Source organism: Eptatretus burgeri, chromosome 15 (assembly GCF_056783735.1).
Source record: "Eptatretus burgeri isolate ZD-2024b chromosome 15, Ebu_testis_v1, whole genome shotgun sequence".
In the NCBI taxonomy this organism is placed as follows: Eukaryota; Metazoa; Chordata; class Myxini; order Myxiniformes; family Myxinidae; genus Eptatretus; species Eptatretus burgeri.
In genome coordinates, this window is record NC_140975.1 from 14,589,010 (window position 1) to 14,612,768 (window position 23,759).

At 42.2% G+C, this 23,759-nt stretch overlaps 3 protein-coding genes across 11 annotated transcripts in view; 1 reads left to right on the forward strand and 2 right to left on the reverse strand.

Moving 5' to 3' along the window:
* The window catches only part of LOC147011585 (uncharacterized), an 80,784-nt gene that overhangs the window by 7,546 nt on the left and 49,479 nt on the right, over positions 1-23,759 (forward strand). The window contains exon 1 of one of the 4 annotated variants that reach the window (XM_085856278.1): positions 22,351-22,631. The exons of 1 other annotated variant lie outside the window; for it this stretch is intronic. In XM_085856278.1, coding sequence (XP_085712404.1) covers positions 22,619-22,631 — 13 coding nt within the window. In that variant the 5' untranslated portion in view covers positions 22,351-22,618. 2 more of the 4 variants (XM_085856280.1, XM_085856281.1) reach the window with 2 other exon arrangements.
* TXNL4A (thioredoxin like 4A) lies at positions 122-5,193 on the reverse strand. 3 transcript variants are annotated; one of them, XM_085856282.1, is made up of 4 exons: positions 5,053-5,193; positions 3,352-3,509; positions 833-936; positions 122-548 (listed from the first exon to the last, which is right to left on the reverse strand). In XM_085856282.1, the coding sequence occupies exons 2-4, from the start codon at positions 3,502-3,504 to the stop codon at positions 377-379; spliced, it is 429 nt and encodes a 142-aa protein (XP_085712408.1). In that variant the 5' UTR covers positions 3,505-3,509; positions 5,053-5,193; the 3' UTR covers positions 122-376. The 3 variants fall into 3 exon arrangements, with proteins under 3 accessions (XP_085712408.1, XP_085712409.1, XP_085712411.1); XM_085856283.1 differs by having other exon boundaries at positions 3,352-3,465; positions 5,053-5,068; XM_085856285.1 differs by lacking the exons at positions 3,352-3,509; positions 5,053-5,193 and adding an exon at positions 2,714-2,732.
* LOC147011587 (tetraspanin-1-like) lies at positions 6,249-21,994 on the reverse strand. 4 transcript variants are annotated; one of them, XM_085856270.1, is made up of 8 exons: positions 21,836-21,994; positions 14,353-14,524; positions 12,076-12,264; positions 11,867-11,944; positions 11,594-11,698; positions 9,020-9,139; positions 7,629-7,712; positions 6,249-7,435 (listed from the first exon to the last, which is right to left on the reverse strand). In XM_085856270.1, exons 2-8 carry the CDS (start codon positions 14,518-14,520, stop codon positions 7,322-7,324), a joined length of 858 nt encoding a protein of 285 aa, XP_085712396.1. In that variant the 5' UTR covers positions 14,521-14,524; positions 21,836-21,994; the 3' UTR covers positions 6,249-7,321. The 4 variants fall into 4 exon arrangements, with proteins under 4 accessions (XP_085712396.1, XP_085712398.1, XP_085712397.1 ...); XM_085856272.1 differs by having other exon boundaries at positions 21,924-21,946; XM_085856271.1 differs by lacking the exon at positions 21,836-21,994 and adding an exon at positions 14,733-14,849.

A 23,759-nucleotide genomic window follows, 5' to 3' on the forward strand; every position in this document is an offset into this window, starting at 1 on the left:
ACATCAAAGTGTTCCATTACCATTTAAATCTTTGACAAGTCACGTGTGCCGGTATGCAGAAACCCCAAGTATTTTGGTTAAAAACCTTTTCATCTAATAGAAAAAGAACATTAAACAACCAGAAGTAGCGCTTGTATTTTATTATAAAAAAAAGAACTTTCACATACAATCTACAAATTCAACACCTGCATTGCATACCTTTTCACCGTCCACTCATTCACTACTTCAACCCCCCCCCCCCCACATCCACACAAACACACACAACCCCACCCCAATCCCAATCCTGCCAACCACCCCTTCCTTTTCAGCCGAATGATCATACCCACAAACTCCAATCTCTAAATATCTTGGAGACACTAGGCCAGCCCACCGACTCTTAATATCGATACTTGGTAGAATAGTCCTTTGGCGAAACAACCAGACCACGGCCTTTCCTGGCACCCCGGTACACAGTCTCTACAATGTCCACCATCTCCTGCTTATCTTCCAATGCCCAGTTTATCTTGTTGTTATTTCCTGTTCCCAGATCGATCATGATGTGCTTGTTCCTGTGTGCAATCATATGTCATAATTTAAAAAAACAAAAAGCATAGGGAATGGGTGGGGTGGGGGGGGTGTGAAGAAGCGAGTACACATCATTTATCATCGTATTGTCCTCTTTAAAATTCCAGTATGGTTGGAAGGTGTGACAAAAATGGGAAGCAATACATTGTAGAAGGTGATGGGATTTAAGTTATGTGGGACGAGTGGGATGTGTGGGATGTGTGGGATGAGAGGGATGAGTGGGATGAGTGGGATGAGTGGGGGGTATGGAGGGAGGTCGGGAGCTTACCGAAAGAAGAACATGACGGTGCAGGGATCGTACAACTCGTACATTTTGTTGAAATCTGGAACTTCCGTAATGTCTACCAGATAGATAACAGCAAAATTCTTCACCTACAAAGAGGTACAGAGGGATGGAGAGAAAGATGTGAAGAGACCAACTTTAATGGGTTCAAGACTTAACAAAATTAAATCCTCTATCAATCGCAGGAAAATAATATTTTCTCATCGTGTGTTGTCACCATGGGGACATCTATTTATTACGTATGCACATGTATGGCATGACACCCCATGCTCCGTATGATCCATTCACGTCTCTTTCCTCATGTTATTCCTACCTCCTCACAACCTACTTTTACAACTATCCTACTCACTCATTTTCTCAGTTACACAATTTATCCTCCCAACCACAAGGAACCAGCTCCAACCAACCGATTTATTTTTCCAATTTGTATGCAATTTATTATTACTAGCTTTGTCCGTAAGGAATAGGTGATTGTAATAGGTGTGTATGTACATATGTGCGTACAAGTGCGCATGCAGACCAACTTTCAAAGACGCACCCCCCCCCCCCCCCCGCCCGGGCCTTCTATATTAGCACCCCCAAGCAGCCTCAGGCACAGTTTGCCAAAGTTGTCTAAATTACCCATTTAACATATTTACATCCAGTTTCACGACAAGTTGATACCCTGAATGCACATCATGCCTATGTTTGTCATGCCCCGAAGGAGTTATGAGACTATTGCGAAACGTGTGTGTGTGTGTGTGTGTGTGTGTGTGTGTGTGTGTGTGTGTGTGTGTGTGTGTGTGTGTGTGTGTGTGTGTGTGTGTGTGTGTGTGTGTGTGTGTGTGTGTGTGTGTGTGTGTGTGTGTGCCTTAAATATTTATTTTTTTTAATCTGCAACCTCTCTCCGTTCGATGCTAAACTTTAAACATAGGAGGGACTCCCCATCGAGAATATTTTCTTTATAACTCTGACATCACAAGTGACATGGTATGGAAACCATACTGGATTAAAGGAAAAAAAATTGGACATCTTGTTCTCTGAAACTGCTCAACGAAAAAAATTGAAACTTGGCATACGTCATAAACTCCCAACGGGGTATAATCGGGTGATAACGATGACTTCATCGTCGAAGTGGTATTCCAGCCATAATTCGTTTAATCAAAATCCTTATCCTAAAAATCTGAAACATCATGTATCTGATCTACGACTCGATACGAGTGAAGAATTAAATTCATTAAGTCATCAGTCACATGGTCTAGTGGCCATATTGGATTGAAAACAAAAGCATTAAAAAACATATCTTCCTCTCCAGAACCGCTTAACACATTGTTTCGAAACATCATGCATATGGGAAATATATTTGAAAAATATTTTTCATATTGACCTTCATTGATGCAATTTAGCCTCAATTTGCACAAAAGTGGTCGGAAAATATCCTAATAATCAATACATATCAAAAAAGCTACGGATAATGGCAATGAATGTGACATAATAGGGTGCATGGATGATACGGGTATATGGGCCGTAATAGCAGTGAGTCATAATCGTAGCGTGTTCAGAACGAGCGCACAAGGCGAGACTACGTGCTCTACCGAGTGCTGTTCTAGTTTCCTTATGCAATTTATTTATTTATTTTAATCACTTGCTTTTTGTCACCCTGTATCATTATTTATACTCGTACATCACCAAAGCAAAATACTTTGTGATCAATTACAAAATCAGGAAATACATTTGAATCAAAAGGTTTTGTTTGTTATCGCTTAACACAACCAGGTTGCAATACAGGTGGAAGAGGATAACGAATTAAAGAGCTTCAAGAGATGCCACTTTGATCACGTTTTATCATCATGTAGGAAATATCGTTTGTACCGAAGACCAGCTTACCGTTACGTCACAGCACCATCGACCACCTCATTTACATCAAATAGGCTCTCGTTACATAAACCTCCGGTCGTTTAAGGATCGGCTTTGTCGTGGAGTAGGTAAAGCCTTGCACTGCATGGCCCTCATCGGTGTGGGTTCGAATCCTGCGGCTGCTCAGAGTGATGGGTTTCAGTCGTATCGGTTTCCTGCGACAAAGTGACGACCTGTCCAGGATCGGTTCTTAAATATGGAAAAGTTCACTCGTCGTGAACGCCCCGGTGTTCTCTTATGAGGAATGACACACCTCTCAACCTAGCATTTTTAAACCTATTAACTATCAATTGAATGGTTTCAGAAATGATCAATTAAAACAAAAACCTGTGAATCAACATGAAAAAAAAAGACAGAAAATATATCCCTCTGCTTTGTTTGATCAAACATACAATGTTTTTTATATTAAAAATCTAACTAGCAGTTCATTTATTCATCTCCCAGTATAACAATGTTACCGCGAACAGCATCCCTCCATCCCAATCTCTTTCTGACCCCTCTCCTAACCCCTTGCCCCCACCCAACAATACTTCATTTCACTCAAAGATGGAACTTAGAATAGGTCTCAGCACAACCATCAAGCCCAATCAGAATTCACCCCGGCTCACCTTCTCAGCAATAGCGTACAGCACCTCATCCATTTTCATACACGTGGGATCCCAGTCATGGCCAAAGCGAATTAGCACCGCCCGATCTTCCTCCGAGAGGATCGCTTGGTCTACCTGCCAGCCATTGTGCAGATGCGGTAGCATGTACGACATGACGTCTGCACATCGTTTTAGAGTCGCAGACACACACCGGTATACATTTACAGAGTGCTTTCACTTTATTTATTTTCCTCAATTATATTTTCAAATGCAAGATGAAGGCTAACGGAAGAGCGAGGTAACCGAGGATAAAAGTGTAATGGAGACAGTGGGGAAGCAGAGCTACAGGGAAAGAACACAGGAAGAGGAGAGAGAGAGAAGAGAGGAGGGAAGGAAGCATGGTAACCTGCACTTTTACAAGGGTTGTACTATGAAGGGTTAATGGGGGTAAAAATGATTGAGGGTAGCGATGGGGTGTGGCTTGAGATTGTAGTACACATCCTGCTTGAAGCCGTGGAGGGAAGAGTGACTGAACCGCCTCAGGAAAGTGATTCCACAAACGAGAGAAATAGGAACAAGAGTTGAGGGACGCAGTAAGCCTGGATTTTGGGAGCAAGCACACACAAACAGATACATGTGCATGTGCACACAGGTACACGTAACACACACACACACACATGGAAAGGCACACAGGTACACGAACACACACGTACACACACATACACACAGGTACATGTACAGACACAGGTACACGTACACACACCACACACATAGGTACACGTACACACACAGGTGCACGTACACACACGTACATGTACACACACAGGTACACGTACACACGTACATGTACACACACAGGTACACGTACACACACACACACACACACACACACATGTACACACCTCCAATATAAAGATGTTCACATTTACTTCATAAGACGCTCCCTAACAGTTCGCTGTGAATGGTTTATCAGGTGAACATAAAAGGGAAAATGAATGTTCAATTTTACTATTTTAATGTTTCATCAAATCAGTGCACAGTACCACACCGTACCACACTAACACACCGTACTACACTGTACCACACTAACACACCGTACCACACTGTCTCACACCGTACCACACTGTCACACCGTACCACACTGTCTCACACCGTACCACACTGTAACATACCATACCACACTGTACCACACTAACACACCATACCACACTGTACCACCATACCACACTGTAACATACTGTACCACACTAACACACCGTACTACACTGTACCACACTAACACACCGTACCACACTGTCTCACACCGTACCACACTGTAACATACCATACCACACCGTACCACACTAACACACCATACCACACTGTACCACCATACCACACTGTAACATACTGTACCACACTAACACACCGTACCACACTGTACCACACCGTACCACACAACTCTCTGCCCAACAAGGTTATACGTTCTTACTCTCCAAGGTAACCTCATAGAATCCTCATATTATCATTAGGCCACACCATTGACACATTGACACATTCTACATCATTCGATATAAACATGCTCCAAAGTGATATTCTATACCCAGTGCCCCCATTACACTCAGACACTGTACTGTACGTACGGTTTCACAACCTTTACGTTTATCAGGAGCACTATAAGTATAAAACTTCTTGTTCAACGACCCTAAACACACAGGACTGTCGATATTCGAGCCGGGGCACCTTTTTAATAAATGAATGCTTCAAAAACGCTGCACAGTACTTAAAACGTCCCGTGAACGTCTTCGACGCACACTGGGTGAGCGGCAGGCACGGACAACGCAGGCCCTCAAATACCAAGCGCGAATTCCCTATCGCCAATTCGTGTGGATCCTCTTCCTCATATCTTCAAATACAGAGCGCGAATTCCGTATCGCCAATTCGTGTGGATTCCTCTTCCTCATATCTTCAAATACAGAGCGCGAATTCCGTATCGCCAATTCGTTTAGGATTCCTCTTCTTCATATTTTGTTTCTTAATTTTCAAACCGAAATCGTCTCAAATTCTGAATGTCATAATATTGAAATGCATTATACTTGTTTTTATTTCCAATAACACCGTTTATAAACAATGGAAAAATGAGAGCATTGAAATGTATACGTTTCACGGCGTTGGCTGCCTTCTTTTACGGACACAATCAGCGAGTTCTGCTCATTAGATTCGTTGTCATAGTAACCACAAAAACCCATGAAACCACCTCCATGATGGCACTGCAGGTTGCCAGTGTGACCGAGTCCTCGAAGTACGCATACACCAAGCTGTCCAGCTTAGGTTCGAGTCTGGATCGAGCTATAAACTGGCATCCTGGTGTTTTACAGGCAGGGTAATTCATCAGTGTGTCGTCTCTCGGATGGACATTAAGCCGGACGTCCCGTCTGCCAGCATTCATTGGTGGACGTCAAAGATTCCTCGGTGTCCTTTATGGAAAATAGGCGAGCTATCGCCGGCACAAATTTTTGCCATTTATTTCATGAGGAATCCGATCGTCATTTCATCGTTGTTACAATCAGTCGTCCGATCCCGATGATGTACAGTGGTTGCTTTCCCCCCCCCCCCCCCCCGCTGAAAGAAAAATGTCATCTTGGTTAAGCAATTTATTTCAGAATATTCAAGTTGCTATGGAATACACTCGTTGCTAAGGACCTTACCGTACATGAGAATCTCACATGGATGTGGCCTGAATGTGAGACAATCCAAAATGATGTGATTTCGCTCTCCGAAAGGGAGTGGAAACATTTGCAATGACCAGGGCAGCGGTCGCAGTTTTACTGTTGCCTTGAAGTTTCTTCTTCTAAAACTTGACCTTCCTCCTTACGTTATAAAACACTACAAATGATGGTATTTCAAACAATGAATGGTATGTTGGAGCACACAGCAGATACTGAAACAATCTTTATTGTTAGTCCAAACAACAACAATCACAGGATACATATTCGGCGCAAGATGATTCAATTAACAGCTAAGAGATAGTGCACTCGCCGATGAGCTATCCAGTCTGGGTTTGCTTCTCGACCCGGCTCTAAAATGTCATCCTGATGCTCCATGCGCTACAGGGTGTTGCATCAGAGTTCACCGTCTTTCCGATTGGACGTTAAGCTAGTTGTGCTTTCCTATTATCCTTTAAGAGTCGGCCATCACACGTGTCAGCACTCCAATCAAATATAAAATTCTTACCCAAATATACAAGAGACAAGACATTGGCAGAGAACCATACCTGAAACAACCAGCACTGCTTATACATAATTAATAAAGAACAGGATGTAAGGGCGACGATGTGATGCATTTCACACCAGGTCTCTGCTGGAAGTACCCACCCATAGACAGTAGGTTGTATCAGTGACTTTAACCTCCAAAACAAAGTGCAACTGCATAGTGAACCGAATTATCCTACTGGCCTGAACTATTCTACCTTCATTGCCCCAGTTGATGGGCAGAGTATTGGGTAAGCCTCTAAAACTGGGAGACCTTGCGATTCCTAAAATGGAGATGAGATCATCAGATACTGTCTATCCAATAAACGAATTGTGGACTCACCCAGACAACCACCCCAACCTATCTATTAAAATTCAATACGAGATCATCAGATACTGTCTATCCAATAAACAAATTGTGGACTCACCCAGACAACCATCTCAACCTATCTATTAAAATTCAATATGGAATCATCAGATACTGTCTATCCAATAAACAAATTGTGGACTCACCCAGACAACCACCTCAACCTATCTATTAAAATTCAATTTTAAGATAATGCCAAAGCAAGGATATTAATCAACAAAGCAAGTAGCTTGTACCACTGATATATGAGAGATAGCGATGAAATCATGAAAAACACTAAAACTACTAAAAGACAAACAAACAAAGGATCATGTAAAATTATTTAATGCATGCAGCAAATCAAAAGATTTAAAAGAAGTGAAAGCATGTGGTGTGAGCCTTTCTCATCCTGTGTCTATGCTTTCGCAAGGTTCTTCAGTTCCTCCCCGTTGAGGAAGGCTTCTTTTTGTTTCTTCTCTTTCTTTTGCACCAGATGATGGAATATGGCAGACACGACGACGGACAAAAGCTGCAGGCAAAGCAAAATGCACGGAATATGATAAGAAGTTCAAAAATGATTACAATATTGTTATTACCATTCCAGTTTTGTGCACAAGGGGCATCGCATCTCAGAGCACAACCTTCTGCAAATAAGGAAGTTGAGCTGTGACGTTTAAACGCAGTCGGAAATGTCAGTACGTGGACTGTGCAGAGATAATTACCACGCAGGTGCACAGCACAAGGGTCGTGATGAAAGTTGCCTTGTGATGGCGATCCAGGAAATTCATCACCATTTCGACGCATCCCTGTGGGTGGATAAAAGCAGGTGTGATCAGTAATGATTTGTAATATTAAAAGGTAACGGTTGCTCCATACCCACAAGCGTCTGAAATCACGCGTGAACATTATGCACCAGGCACGACCAGGCCTCCACCTGCTCTCATTTATTTGCCCATCGGGTATCTCCATCGTCATGCGCCTTTATCGTCCACAAAATATCTGTTAAAAGTAGCAGATCTTGGTTCTGGTTCTGGCTTCCTTTATGGCCAGATGCCACCTTCTCTGATCTGAGAGATTGCCATCAAAAGTGAGCGTACCTCTTCTGGAATTGTCCTGTTGAACAGTTTTGTTTATTCGATTATGTAATATATTTGCGCATCTCGCCAAATGCATTAGCTTGTGCTTTTATTGCTGGCTTCGTCCATACCGTGTGGTGTTATAGGCCTCATTCAGGTTTGTTGCCATTTCGTCCTCTTCCTCTTTACCTATTCTTTCATTCCCCTGCTTGTCGCAGCATTGGCCACTGTCGGTGCTATTCCTTTCCCCCCTTCGATCACCTCGCTCTTCAATGAGCCTCGATTTTATTGAATTTTTTTTTTTTGACAGCACATGCTACGTGACATGGTATGAACACGTCTCGTGCTTCACTCCATCAGAAATCAATTTAATGAACAGGGCGTTATCACGACGATCATACATAAAGCATGACAGTCCGTGTTAGGCATACTACTTGTATCACAATTGACAATCGTTGGAATGTAAACTGGCGAGATTCCTGTGCGCTATTAAAAGCAATCTGTGGCTCACTTCGTCGAACAACTTCACCTCAATCAGTTTTCAGACATTTCCACTTGAAGCTATCCATCCCATCCATTAGGACCATACTCTGTGCAGAGCGTTGGTGCCGCCGAAGCAGTCTCCTTGGCTATTGGGAACAATCCTGGACGGGTCGCCACTCCGACACAGTATACCAGCATGCTGGCACTCATTTTGCCGACCTCGGAAGGATGACAGGCAGAGTCAACCCCACCTGGCGTTAATTCAACAGCTGAGCGGGATTTGAACTCAGGACCCTAGGATCCCAAGCCCACTACCTTAACCATTAAGCCAACACCAGGCATACTTGAAGCTATGAATTAATCAATGTTCACAATGAGCTTTCCTTCATGGTTTTGAATGCAGCCTGCAATGGAAGAGTGTTCAAACAAACCATGAAAACAAAAGTGACTAATTTATAAACACAAGGCAGAGTTACTGCTTCATGTGAGACAAAACATAATAATTTTTAAAATGTAATGCAATCAACAAACCTCTGAATTGAATGTATTATTACCTCTTTAAAAGGCACCTTGCTGTCCTGGGGTAGGCAAGCTTGTGGGAAAAGCAATCCCGTAAGGTTTTGAAACATCGAGCCTTCAAAATCACTGTATGATGCGGCACCACAACAATGAAACTGGTGTCCGGGAAAGAGAGGGAGGAAGAGATGGGTGGGAAACGAGAGAGTTCATCAAACACCTTACTCTGCGCAGTCTTGAGAAAAAGACATGGGAAGTGTTTTTTTAAACTCTTGCTTTGCGTTTCTGAGCACTATCTACATTTCCTACGAGCCGCCATTTTTGAATCTCAATTTTCCTCCAACGCTGAGAATACAATGGGCAAATTTGATTAGACAAGATGGTGTAAAATGGCACAATATTTTGTTCAAGTACTGCTAGACTGAAGGTTTTTTGGAAATGCAAACAAATCCATTTGTGTTCTGCAGTGTTCAAGTATATATTTCAAATGAAATAAAATAAAAGTTTTAAAGGCTGTCGGGAAAAAAAAGAAACTTTTTTGGAAGTTTACCACCATTAATGCACCACCTTTTACACCATCTTATTTAACAGGTTACATGAGTTATGTGTCCTTTACATCGCAGGCCTGTTGTTTGTGTCCTTTACAATATCCTTAAAAACAGCAGCTTTCCTGGTTGGAATGATTTTCTATTTTATTTCACTGACAGACAGGAAGACAGAGTAAAACGACGACCTTACTCCTCTGTGTGCACGGACGATCAGGACGAGACTCGGTACAATTTGTCAAGTTCAGAGCTAAGGTACTGCTAAACTGCAGGTTCGTGTTCCGATTCATGTTTGGATTAGTGTTCTCTGGTATTCAAAATATAACATTAAATTGAAATTAAGTAGTTTCTCGATCTCTTTGCACTTTGTGCATGGGGTAGCAACAGCAAAATCAAAAGTGCTGAAGTACAATGATTGCACAGCCAACTTTGATTGAAAGTATGAGTCTTAAATGAACAAGCATATCTGTGCTCGAGTAGAGGCTTGTCAGGGTGCAGCAAAGAGAATTGCCCAACTGATGAACGCGACTGCTTGTTGGCTCAAAACCTCATTATGGGTAAGAGGACAGCTTAAGTTTTGTTATACTAGACCAAGCATGCTCTCTTTGTGGTCTTGGGTAGTGTCTCCAAGACATCTTAGAGATTGGTTTGATTGAGTTTAAGTTGTGGCTCAGGGTTGATGCCACAGACCTGACATGTTCCTGTCTTAAAATAGATCATTAACAAACAGATGGATGGCAGGGTGTGTTGTCATGCATCAAAAACAGTAGTGCAGCATCATCAAAAATGTCACGATGAAGGTGGCACGTGCTGCTTTGCTTTGTGGGGAAAAATATATACATATACAAATTGAGGTTGGGAGGAGTCATTTCAAAATTGTGCGTCGTCCAATTACTTTTATCAATATATTGTGTGTGTGTGTGTGTGTGTGTGTGTGTGTGTGTGTGTGTGTGTGTGTGTGTGTGTGTGTGTATACATATATATATATATATATATATATATATATATATATATATATATATATATATATATATATATATATATATATATCTTCTTCTTAATTTCGGCTGCTCCCGTTAGGGGTCGCCACAGCGGATCATCCGTATGATCCACAAAGTGATTTGGCACATGTTTTACGCCGGCTGCCCTTCCTGACGCAACCCTGGTCGTCTCTTACGACACAGGGATATGGTACACCTATTTTAACCGGGGTATACACCGGCCCAGTATACTGGTACTTATTTCGCCGACCTCGGAAGGATGACAGGCTGAGTCAACCCCCTGGTGTATTAATTCAGTGGCCCAACGGGGCTTGAACTCAGGACCTTTTGGATCCCAAGCCGCTGCCCTAACCACTGCGCCAACACCAGGCTCATACACATATATATATATATATATATATATATATATATATATATATATATATATATATATATATATATATATATATATATATCCTTTTCTGAATGTGTGTTTGTCTGTTTGTCGGTGTGTGTATGAAGCACCAATCATGCCCAAACTACTGGGCCAAATGCTACCAAACTTGACAATGGTTGTCGATTTGGTCCAACTGCACCTGGCTTACGAGCACAGCTGCGGTTTCCACCCCCGTGATTATCATGCTCCCATCTAGCCCGCCAGTTCTCCTGCCCTCCCTGCCCCAGCAGTTTTCCTGCCTCCTCCCTCAGGCTCCCCCCCCCCAGCATGCCAGCTCTCTGACCCCCCCTTTCTCAACTCCCCCTCCCCCCTTTCTCAACTCCCCCTCCCCCCCCAACACCAGTACTCCTTCTATTAGTATTATACTTTCAGTGCATGTTAATATGTGCAAGAAACAGTCCTGTGTGTAATTTTAGTGGAATTTTGATGTTTGTGTCAACCTGTCAAGCCTATCACTTTTGATGAACACAATGTGCTATTATTTGGAATCTCATTGTGCTGTCATTGCTGTTATAGATCCTATTGAGGCCTAATGATCAACCCTAAAGTCCATCCATATGATGAACCTGGAAGTTGTGAAAATACAAGCTTAAAAGCTTACGGTTCTGAGAGTCATTTCAAGTAGCTCACCAATTTCATTGCCTTGTCCCAATCAGTTGTAAAATCTTCATGAGTTGGTGTCCCGTACAGATGTTTTAGCTCCATCTTCGTTTCACCTCGAATGAGCATTTCCATCTGCAGGAACCCATAAATGGTATGAGCAACAAAAGGAACGATCAGACACAGCCATTGTTATTAAGAAAAATCGGGCTCACAAATTACAAATTACAATAAGTGGCGGGTAAACCTTCCGAGACACATTGACAGTAACCTGAGGAGAGAAAGAGCTTTGCTGGTGCTCACATTGTCTTTGTAGACCACAGCCAGGGGTCCACCCATAAGGAATGGGGTGAATACCAACAGGGGCACCATTATGCAGTACTGCAGACAAAAAAACACAGTTCATTCATCCATCTGAACATACTGATAAAGATTCCAGTTGTATTATGTTTCATTTTTATTTCAACCTTTTGAAATGTTTGGCCGTCTGTCTGTCTGTCTGTCTGTCTCACCAATGCCAACAGTAAACGATGCTCCCGGTGTCCTCCGAAGAGTCCAATCAGCGATAACACAATTCCAGCAATGGCCACACCAATGCATACGTACTCGAGACATTTAGCCGAATGGCTTAAAATGACCAACTCGACCCCAGGATGCTTGTGAAGCCAAATCCCAAGGCCGAGTAGAGCCACACTTGCCAGCTGTGAACAAAAAAGCATTTGAAATTCGTCACAGAGGATGGAATTTTTTTTTCAGCCAAAGAGTGGTAGAGACATACAGGAATGATTTCAGTGAAAATAAATAATCAACAGAGTTAATGAAAATGGCAAGTCATAGAATGACAGGAGAGTACTCGAACCTGGACCTATCATTGAACCACTTACTTAAGCCAAGATTTCGTCTTATTTCCTCGTTATAAAGTTTCAGCAGATGTGACACTTTCAATGGAGTTAATGTGGATGTGCGTGAAGTTAAAACCCAAGTGCAGCTTGTTTACTTTAGCTGTTATAATTCACCCTACACTGTAAAGCATAATGTCAAATGCACTTGTTATGGCATCTGGAAATGTCAGCTTTTTACGCCTCTGCAATCCTGAGATATAGAAAGTACAGCAAGTAAGCTGGTGTACCACTACATTGACGACGTCACGACAGATTTGCTGTTACGATTCATTGTTGCGTCGCACTCCATGCTTCAAAAGTAGTCGCGAAATTTTCGCTTTCTATGGCATTGCATTACTGAGATACAGAACATAGAACAAATCATTTTGTATATCAAATTGCTTCTGATGTTATCTGTGTCGTCACTTGGAAAGATCATGCAATTACTTAATTGAGACACTTCACATTAAATTTCACTTTCCTAATGGCCGTGTCATACTACAGTTATTGTTGAACACCTTCGTATTCAAACCTGATACTTTATGGATGCAACGAGATAGAATTGAATCAAAATGGAATCACCTTTTCCTTGACTCACCTTGAGGAGGTGTGCAAAATATCAACTTTGTACGACTAAGCATTTATCGACTGGACATGCAAACGAGACCAACATTGTTAGAATTCAGGTTGGAGAACTCAATAATTATTCCAATGAGGTCCAATAACACACACACACACACACACACACACACACACACACACACACACACACACACACACACACACACACACACACACACACACACACACACACACACACACACACACACACACACACTACCCTTTCTTAACTTCTCATTAATTCCATCTCTTTCCCAAATTTGATCTCCGATGGTGTCAAGTGCAAGCACAACTGCCGTTCTTGTGCCTTGAGCACACTGTAATTTGGAAGATGTTTCAAGCAGGATGGTTCTGTGGTATGGAAAACTCATCTTGGTAATGCCTTGAGTCGGTCTGCATCGGCGCATGTAAAGAGGATGATGAATTTTCTCAAAAGAATGTTGAAAGAGGTGTCCATCCATTGGGACCACACTCTGTGCAGAGCGTTGGTGCTGTCTAAGCAGTCTCCTTGGCTATTGGTCACAATCCTGGACGGGTCGCCACTCCGACAGAGGATACCAGCAAGCTTGCAGTCATTTTTCCGACCTCGGAAGGATGACAGGCAGAGTCAACCCCACCTGGTATTAATTCAACAGCCAAGTAAGATTTGAACTCAGGATCCTAGGATCCCAAGCCTGCCACCCTAACCATCAAGCCAACACCAGGCATGAAAGATGTGTGCCAATTGCTAACCGCCGTGGGAAGCTCGTTTTGGATGTGAGTCTTTCTTCAAAGAAAGGGTTGCTTCCTGTACAATGGCCACTCAGTGGATGTGAAGGAAACAGATTCTCAAAGTGAGTAAATTATTTGCTGAATTTCATGGAAGAGGCTTTGTGAAGTAAATACGAAAATGGGATGTTGGTACGTGAGCGAAACAGCCATTTCCTGTGGTTCATTGATTCTGAAGAATCAAAAACAAATGTTTTTAATCATCATGCTCTCGAGGAGCATATTCACACAATCAATGTATCTATTGTGAGACATCAATGTATCTTTACATTAATTGCAACGATGTTACTAGGCAACTGACAGATCAGCACAGCGTACGGGATTTGAATCTGTGATCACAACACTGTGATTGTTTAACTCTCAAACTCCAGAAAGCAATTACGAATGATAAACCGTCATTGTTTTTGAATATCCTAAAACCACCAAGCCCTCCCATTAACATCCAAGCTTAAGCTCCTCTACTACAATGACTAAAATGATGCTGAAATTGGAAGGTAGAATAAATAAAAGAAAACTTACACAAAGTACTGAAGCCAGAACCAACAAGGTGTACTTAAACATCTTGTGCAAGGTCATGTTGAAAATGAACTTGACAGTACTGGACAACAAGCGTCCAATGAAGCTGAAAAGGGAGCAGACGGTCAAGGCAAGTTGGCCGAATCGACTGGCGGCATCCACAGTTCCCATCGTGCTGAGAGAAGGAGAGGGAGACATACATATGTTTGTTTCACAATATGTCTGTGACTGTATAAGGAAGTCATATGAACAGTCATACAGAAGAATGCAGCACAAACCAAATACAATTATATTTCAACAATTGAAGAGTGAGACAAAAGATGGAGTCACTATGTATTATGTTCACTATCTCTATATCTATCTCTATCTCTCCTTTAAATCACCGTCACAAAACCTGCAGGTCCTTGCCGCCCTTCACTCGATCCAAACCGGCAGGCGGGTGCCTTCCAAACTTGGGTTTATTCCCAAAATAAGGCAAAAAAAAAATGTTGCATTGGCGTAACGGGTCACTGAAGAATAGGGTAGGTCGGTCGGGATCTTTTTTTTTTTTTTTTCCTAATAAATCCCTCCCAAAATCTCCCCCGGCTCGAGTACCACCCTTTTTGTCGGCGGGTTCTGTCCGAAACACTTCCGGGTTTTTGCGATCGCGATCGCAATCAACAAGATACTTGAAAACGACAGCAAAACAACAAAAATAGCAAAAAAATTTTTTTTTTTTTTCAAATTTTTTCGGCAAAATTTTTCGATAGCAAAAAAACAAAAAAAAAGTAGGGTCGGCGGAATTTTTAGGGTCGGGCGGGTTACGCCAATGCAACATTTTTTTTTTTGGCCTAACCCAGAAATGGCGACCTTTTTATACTGTTCTTCCCCTTACATATCCTGCGAAAGAGAATAATGATGAAAGTCCCTCCTCATATTTATTGGACAATTCTAAATCGAGAAAGCATTAAGCTCAAACTGTACTTGATGTTTTCAAGTAGACCGCCTGACACTCAAAGGAATTTGTGAGTCTCACGTTCTCTTATACCCTGACACCTCATCCATGAACCCCTTCATTACACTGGAAATGCATCAAAAGATTTTCGTTCTGACGTTCTCTTTCCCTAATCCTTTTATTGTATAGTAGCAAATACAACCCGTCGTTTCGCCGATGGGTCAATAAAGTAGGAGGGGGGTGAGAAAGAGGGAGGGAGAGAGAGAATGGAGGCAGGTGTCGGGTGAGAGGGGGGAGGGGAGGCAGAGAGGATGTGGAAAGGGGAGTTAGGGGGGAGGTGGGGAGAGTGACACCTCACCACACATTGCTATTCACTGTGGGAGGGAGGGGTGCATGTGTGTGTGTGAGAGAGAGAGAGAGAGAGAGAGAGAGAGAGAGAGAGAGAGAGAGAGAGAGAGAGAGAGAGAGAGAGAGAGAGAGAGAGAGAGAGAGAGAGAGAGAGAGAGAGAGAGAGAGAGAGAGAGAGAGAGAAAGAAAAACACACACGCACACACAGGCAGGCAGAGACAGCGAGAGAGTGACAGAGGTGTGCGAGGAGAGTGCTGCATTTTATGAGGAGAGGTGAGCGAGGAGGGGACAGTGAGAGAAAAGGGTGTGGGAGAGGAGGGGGAAAAAAAGACAGGTGAGGAGTGAAGGTGGGGTTAGCAAAGAGAATGATATGTGATGCTTAATGACTGAACAAGAAAAAAAAAAACGAAAAAAACATGTCAGAACAGCTGTACACACAACGACACAACAGAATTTGGAAAGTAATCCGCTGGCACATCTGCAAAAACTTTGATATTGCAATTCCAGATAATTTGTGGGAAAATGAACCAAATGCAATCACTGAAAACATTGAAGTGCCACTCACATACGACCTAATGATCCCATTGAGTGTGAACATCGAAAACAAAGTATTGCGACCAGATATAATACTTATGTGCAAAAAAAACAAACAAGAGAAGGCATTGCTGATTGAGGGGTTAATACCAGTGATTTTGGACTAACGATACAGAAATCAAGAAAATGACCAAATACCAAGATCTCAAGCATGAAGTGAAAAGATCCTCAAAGCTGAAGAATGCCAAAGTTGTACCGGTGATGATGAAGAACCTCATGTGAATGATAAAGAAGAACCTCACAGAGATATTAAAAACCATCCCTGGGAATATCACTACAAACGAACTACAGTTGGAAGCCGTCCCGGGCTCAGTAATGATTCCGAAGAGAACCCTCGGCACAAAACTTTGAAAACAGAAAACTTCACATCTTGGTCCTTGAATCGTGACCCCTTACCAAAAGGAAGGTGGATACATTGAGCCCACCCTGGGAGGACTCCATTCCACATTCTGAAACCTCATATATAGATTCCAATCAACGACACACACACACACACACACACACACACACACACACACACACACACACACACACACACACACACACACACACACACACACACACACACACACCAATTTTACAGGAATCGGCAGATTGGAGTTAGTGTGATTACCGAGTGCAGTACGTACTGTATACAACCCAGAACCCTTGTGGAGCCTTAGGCCTTGTTTGCGGGGAATTTCAATAAATGATAAAAAAAACTAAATAAAAACAACAACGTTGCATTCGAGACGTTTCAAGATGTGCATAAACATTATTATTTAAATTAAATAAAAACTGCCAATCGTGTGATGGGTAAAAAAAAACAAAAATTGCCTCTAATTTTGGAAAACATGTTAATGTGTCAAACAGCTCAGAAATCGTGTCATCAGCTTTGAAAAATCACAAAGAGGAACTGATAACGATTGTGAGAACAAACTCGGTTCATATAAAGATAAACAACTGCTTTATGTCTGTCCCTCCGTTCTCGCCGTACCAACGTAGTGTGACACTCAAGCATTCATTCTTGACGTCATATGTTCAAGGTGTACTCGACTCCATTTAAAGCATCAGTTAAACTTGTTTTTTCACATTTAAAAAAGACACACAAAAAAAGCCACAAAGGCTTGCCTGTTAAACATAATTCTTCAAACATGGAAATCAAGCGAACAAATAATAAAATGTAATTCAAAGGAAAAACAATCCAAAGCGACCACAAAATGTCGGCACACGCTTTTAACAGCTCAAACCGACATGAAACTCCGAACACGAGGACAATGGAGGGTTTCTTGTTTATTTTTAATATATGAATGTCGAAGTGATGGGTTTGTGATGTTAAACAAAGCTAAGTCGTCTTAAAATTGAAGTTGCACAACATTTTCAGCCGGCGAGGCACCATTTGATGGACCACCAGCCATCACACAGCTCGGTCGATGTGCCGTGTATGTCATTTTTTACCTCCCGGGAGACGCCTGAAACATCAAATATGTCCAAATTGTGTGGCTGTGATTGAACAGGCATTCGATAATATGAGTGAGGAAAGTGAAAACAACAACTTTATCGTTAAGAAATCGTTGCGGCCTGTTCTAAGTCAGTACATGGTTGAGCAGGCCACAAAACATGGTGGCTTCAGACCTCAGTGAGGTTACCCAGGAAACACCTTAATACCCAGAGAGAGTGAGGTGGCCGAGGATCGCCTGATGAAGGTTATAATTAAATAAGGCCGTTAATTATCTTCAAAGGGGGTGTTTTAATGAACCCAAGCACCCAATTTTCACTCTTGCACTTCCTTTGGAGTTTTCTTAGTATGTATGCAAAAGTTTCAGGCTGCTAGGTTTCATGGTTTTGGAGTTATGGAGGAGACACACTGACACACTGACACACACACAGCTTTTTATTAGTATAGATTTAGAAGTTTAGGCTCATAGCGGAGCGAAACACAACTGAGTAAAAAGTGGAACAGGAAGACAACACAATCGAGTTGGTATTCTATCAGATTTTTGCAGGTGAATCATTTTGCTCACTTGCATTCCAAAACCAAAAACAAACAATCTCCCATGAGGGTAAACAAAGGACTTTTAAGGAATATAATTTCCTGCAATATCTACCAAAACAAAGCCTGGTGTTGGCTTAATGATTAAGGTGGCTGGCTTAAGATCTTAGAGTCTTGAGTTCAAGCCACTGTCATGCTGCTGAATTATCACCAGGTGGGTTGACTCAGCCTGTCATCCTTCTGAGGTTGGTGAAATCAGTACCAGCATGCAGGTAACAGGGGGAATCGCATCAGGGGCACAGCCCTGCCCCAAGAAAATGATGCAGCCAGAAGCCACAGGAACACCTTTATTTACACATCATAACCACAGGCTGCATACGAATGAATAAATAAATAAATAAATAAATAAGGAAATAAATAAATACCGAAACAATATCACAGCAAGCCCTGTTCTTCAAAAGCACAGAATAAAATCAAGACAACTTAATGTTTGAAACTCACTTCATCCATCTTCCGTTCACACCCTCGAGCAATCATGGAAGAAATCATCTGTTATTTACTCTGTTCTTGGCTGCTGGAATTCCTTGGAAGCACAGCTGTGCCCCTCTACCGGTACACTGGTACACATTGAAGGATGACAGGCTGAGTCAACCCCACCTGGTGTTAATTCAGCAGCCAACAGGGCTCAAACTCAGGACCTTAAGATCCTTAGCCAGCCACCCTAGCCGCTAAGCCAACACCAGGCTCAGTTCTACAAGTACATGAAATGGACTTATTCCAAAAGTTGACATGAATCTCCCATCATTTCCTCCATTTCTATTTTGTACACCAATTGTTTAATACAGCTGCACAGATAAATATTTGTGTAATTACAATGGAGTAGTAACACAATTTAAGCTTGCATCAAAGGAACTCATCACCAAACTAGAGGGGGAGCACTCGGTAGAATGCAAAACCTCTGCCGCCAATACTGCTGGGTCACTCAAGTGAACCTTATATCCTATTCATTAAATATGACGTCAACAGTGCTGACAGAGTTATAGTTCTTTTCTCCAACATTTTTTTTTTGGGGGGGGGGGGGGTTGGAAATCACTTAAAACATGTAGAAATGCAAAAAAAAAAATCAAATTTTTTTTCAAAATGGCCGCCATAGCGGCCATATTGGATTTTGGACCAAGTCCAAAATGTAATGGCATGGTCCTGGGACCATACCTAATCCCCCCCACCAAGTTTCGTCAAAATCCTTCGAGGAGTTTTTCCGTAATACTGTTCACAAACAAACAAACAGAAAGGGGTGAAAACAGTAACCTCCGATCTTCGATGGAGGAGGTTAACTCGCAAAGACTCGTCGCCATCTTGATATTCTTCGTCGAGCTAAGGCATTTCTGAGCTGCACCAAGCTAATCACGGTGTATATAAGGTCTTTATAAAGAGCTCCGGTGGAGTATGACTCTCCAATCTGGGCTGGTGCTTCTGCTTCCCAGCTTACTCCTCTTGAAGTGGATGAAAACCAGGCCTTCCGCATCAGAATATCAAGAAAGGATGCTGATTCCCAAGAACTATTCACTCACCCACCGATGGTAAGTTGGTGGTCTCTCTATTTTATAAAAGCTTATATCTGGCCTTGCTCCTCCTATCCTGTCCTCCCTCTGTCCTCCTGTCGTCACCCCAGGTAACGTGCATTCCTAAAGAAACCCACACCTGCTCATCTTCCCAAAGTCCAGGCTGGTTCCCCACCTGCATTCATTAGGCCCCTTATTCGCTCGATTGTGGAATTGTCTCCCTGTGTCCGTTGTCTCATCTTCCTCCAGTCTTTCAAATGCTCTGTCCATCACGATCTCAAGCGTTCACCCATGTACACATCCATGGTCTCTTCTATTCCTCTCCTGGCCATTGTTTCTCGTTTTTGTGTTATTCCTCTTTTCCTTCTTGTCTATGTCAATCACAACCTCTCTCCATCTCTCATAATGTTATCGGATAGTTGTACCATACTATAGTCATAATTACCACACTTACACTATGCGTGCTACCAGAAGGTGGCAGGTGTCCATTGTAATTACAGTGTCCAGCTTGGTTGCCATATTTATGAAGGAGGAACGTTGTACAAACAAAATTAAGGCTCAAAAATTGAGCTCCGAAGATACATCCCAAGATCGATCCTCCATTCGTTTGGTCTTTTATAAAGGTGATCATTTTCACCAAGTTACCATTAAACTCATAACTGTCCTCATCCACAACTTTGTCTCAATCACAACTTTTTATTATTATTATTATTATTATTATTATTATTATTATTATTATTATTATTCTCCACCTCTTCACTTTTGAATGGGTGAGGTCCAATAGCATCAAGCTTCTTCCCTGCCTTGACCACAATACTGTACTTCTCTACCTCGCTCTGTCCTCAGCCAACTCTCTCCATTCTCAAACCACCCTGACATTACTGATATCCCTCCTCACACAATCTGCCCATCTCTGAGGCCGAGATGGGCAGTCTACCTCTTTACCTCCGACCTTGCTCCCTCAACCTATCTGCTCTATTTGTCATTCTTTCTTCCCCCATACACACTAAGTGTCCAGCACATCTCAGCCAACATTTCACGAATCTCCAATCTTCCAACTATGATAATCTCAATGACAACTGTCTTCCTCCTCCACGATTATCAATCTCAATCATTACTCTCCAAAAAAACACCTGCCTCTACTAGTCGAGCTCCTCATCTGGCGTTTACCGAGCCCCTAGTTTGTCTCGTGCACCATCTCGATGATGATGATGATGATGATGATGTTCCTCCTCCTCCTCATCCTCATCATCCTCCACCTTCTTCTTCTTCTTCTTCTTCTTCTTCTTCCAACACAGTTCTCATTTTGTCCCTTTTATTGTTTCCCCCAAACTGTCATTCACACCTTATGGCTTGCACTGTACTTCACACACTTCGATTTACTCAAATCCAGCTCTCATCTGTCCTGGAATTGTAAGAGCGAAACGTCAATAACAAATCGTATGAAACGAAGGATAAGAATCTTAAATCTCGCGTTCGGAGCACCCGCGGAACTTCCTCGTATGTGTGTTCAATATCATATATATGTATATATATATATATATATATATATATATATATATATATATATATATATATATATATGTATGTGTATATATATATGTATGTGTATATATATGTATATACGTATGTATGTGTATATATATATATGTATATATGTATGTATGTGTATATATATATATATATATATATATATATATATATATATGTATATATGTATGTATGTGTATATATATGTATATATGTATGTGTATATATATATATATATATGTATATATGTATGTATGTGTATATATATATATATGTATATATGTATGTGTATATATATATATGTATGTATGTATGTGTATATATATATATGTATGTATGTATGTGTATATATATATATGTATGTATGTATGTGTATATATATATATATATATATATATATATATATATATATATATATATATATATATATATATATATATATATATACATACATGTTCGACCTGTTCACCCGACGGCATAATGGTTGTTCCGATACACTCCTGCAGTTATCCGTTTGTGATTAAAGTTATTTACGGGAACACGAACCTTGGTTTTTGTTGAACCGAGGAGACGAACGAGCTTCGATAAACCAGCGAGGAGGGAAAAGAGTGGATAAAATGTCAAGAAAAAGCACCTTTCACTGAACAGTGAACACCGGGGGTTTCCAGCAGTTTGACGTCATCGCCTCATGTTTATTAATGTTACCTAAACGCTCCGCCCCATGTTTTTTTCACATCTTCAGTTTGTCGTCAAAGAGATCCGCTCATGTTTATCAATGAGGGAGCACAGCGACGACGGCCTTCAGGCTCCGCCCCTCATGTTTATTAATGAGGGAGCACAGCGACGACGGCCTTCAGGCTCCGCCCCTCATGTTAATAAACTGCAGAAGCCGCTGACGATGGCCTTAAGGCTCCGCCCCTCATGTTTATTAATGAGCTGAGGCAAAACCGCCCCATATGGGATTCTGGAGCTTTGGCTGAATGAGAAACGCCGTCATTTCTTCGATGTGACGTCACTAGTTACTTGCGGTAATCGACGTATTCGCTGATCACACGATTTGAACGTTTTTTTTTTCTTTCTAATCTCAATCAAATACGTAAACAGTACTGTACTAGAAATTGTTGCGGATTCCGAAAATTGACCCATTTCAGTAAAATTAATGAATCGATGGATCCCGGAAGCGAAGCAGATCCAGGTCAGGGTTTGTGTGTTCCATGACCAATCAGCTTGCTATCGCTTGCCAAGCCAGCCGTTCCTTATCAACCGTTTCTTGGATTACTTGCTTGAGTGCTTAAGCCACTTGGCGAGCGCTCTACAAGCTGCTTGGTCATGGAACACCCCGGTTAGTACCTGATTGCGAGACCGCATTGGAACATCGAGTGTTGTCAGCAATTCGAGGGTATGTTGTGAGTCTGGGATGTCGTCCGTTCGAATCCCGACCGAGCCATACCGTACGTGCTGCTTCCTTGTTTGACGTTAATATTTAAAATAAAGGACAGAGCAAGGACAAACAACCATATGTTGGCAACCATTGTGTCGGCTTGATGGACCGAATGGTCTCCTCTCTCCTGCGTTTGAAGATCTTTGTAACAAATGCAACCAAAAACCCTGTGAGCACGACCTACAGCTACCTGGCGCAGTCCTGTCTGCTTAAGCTCCTATTACCAACCGATGACCACCCCAAGATCCTCCTGCGTGACATGCTCCAACATTTCCCAGTTGCATCATACAGTGCAGTATATGTCTTCATGAGGAGTGGGTAACCCCCGTCCAGGTGATCATACCCTTCTCGGTCCACCTTCGGTGGGCAATGTGCTGCAGCACAATCTCAGAAATGCATTTAGAATTTTTGAATTTTTATTTATTTATTGATCACAATATATTGTTACGAATCTGAAAACCATGCGCACTCAACATATCAGGTCCCAAAGTTAGTTATGCCGGTAAGTACGTGTGTAATCAGGACCCCGTCCTTTTGTTTAGCGGGAGGATTAAATGTGTGCGTTGTGACGTCTTTAGTTGGGTTTTACATCCAACGAGCCATCCCAAACCTCCCCATCATGCTCCATCACCACCCGCTGGCTGCTCGTACCTTGACTTGCCGAGAGGGGGGCCTCGCGGTTCCGGTCCTCGGGTCCCACAAACGATAGTTTTTGTCCGGTGGGCCTTTCAGGGCAGACCCTCTTGCTCTGCGTGAGCGGGGCCACGTGGAGAATATGGGGTCTCCGAACAGGGGCCACGGCTCCACCCCGGTAGGGTGCGGCCGTAGGCCAATGAAGGACGGACAGCAAGATGATTCTCGCAAAGACCCCTCCCCGTGTCGGAGGAGATGTATTGTTGCGGAAATGGGCCCTTAGTGGGTTACTAAATATAGGATTAGCCCAAATCCCCCCTTAGATGCATGTTTAGCCAGGTTGTTTGGTAATCGGACGTTACATGTGTGTCAGGAGGTGTAGCAGGCTGTCCTGTG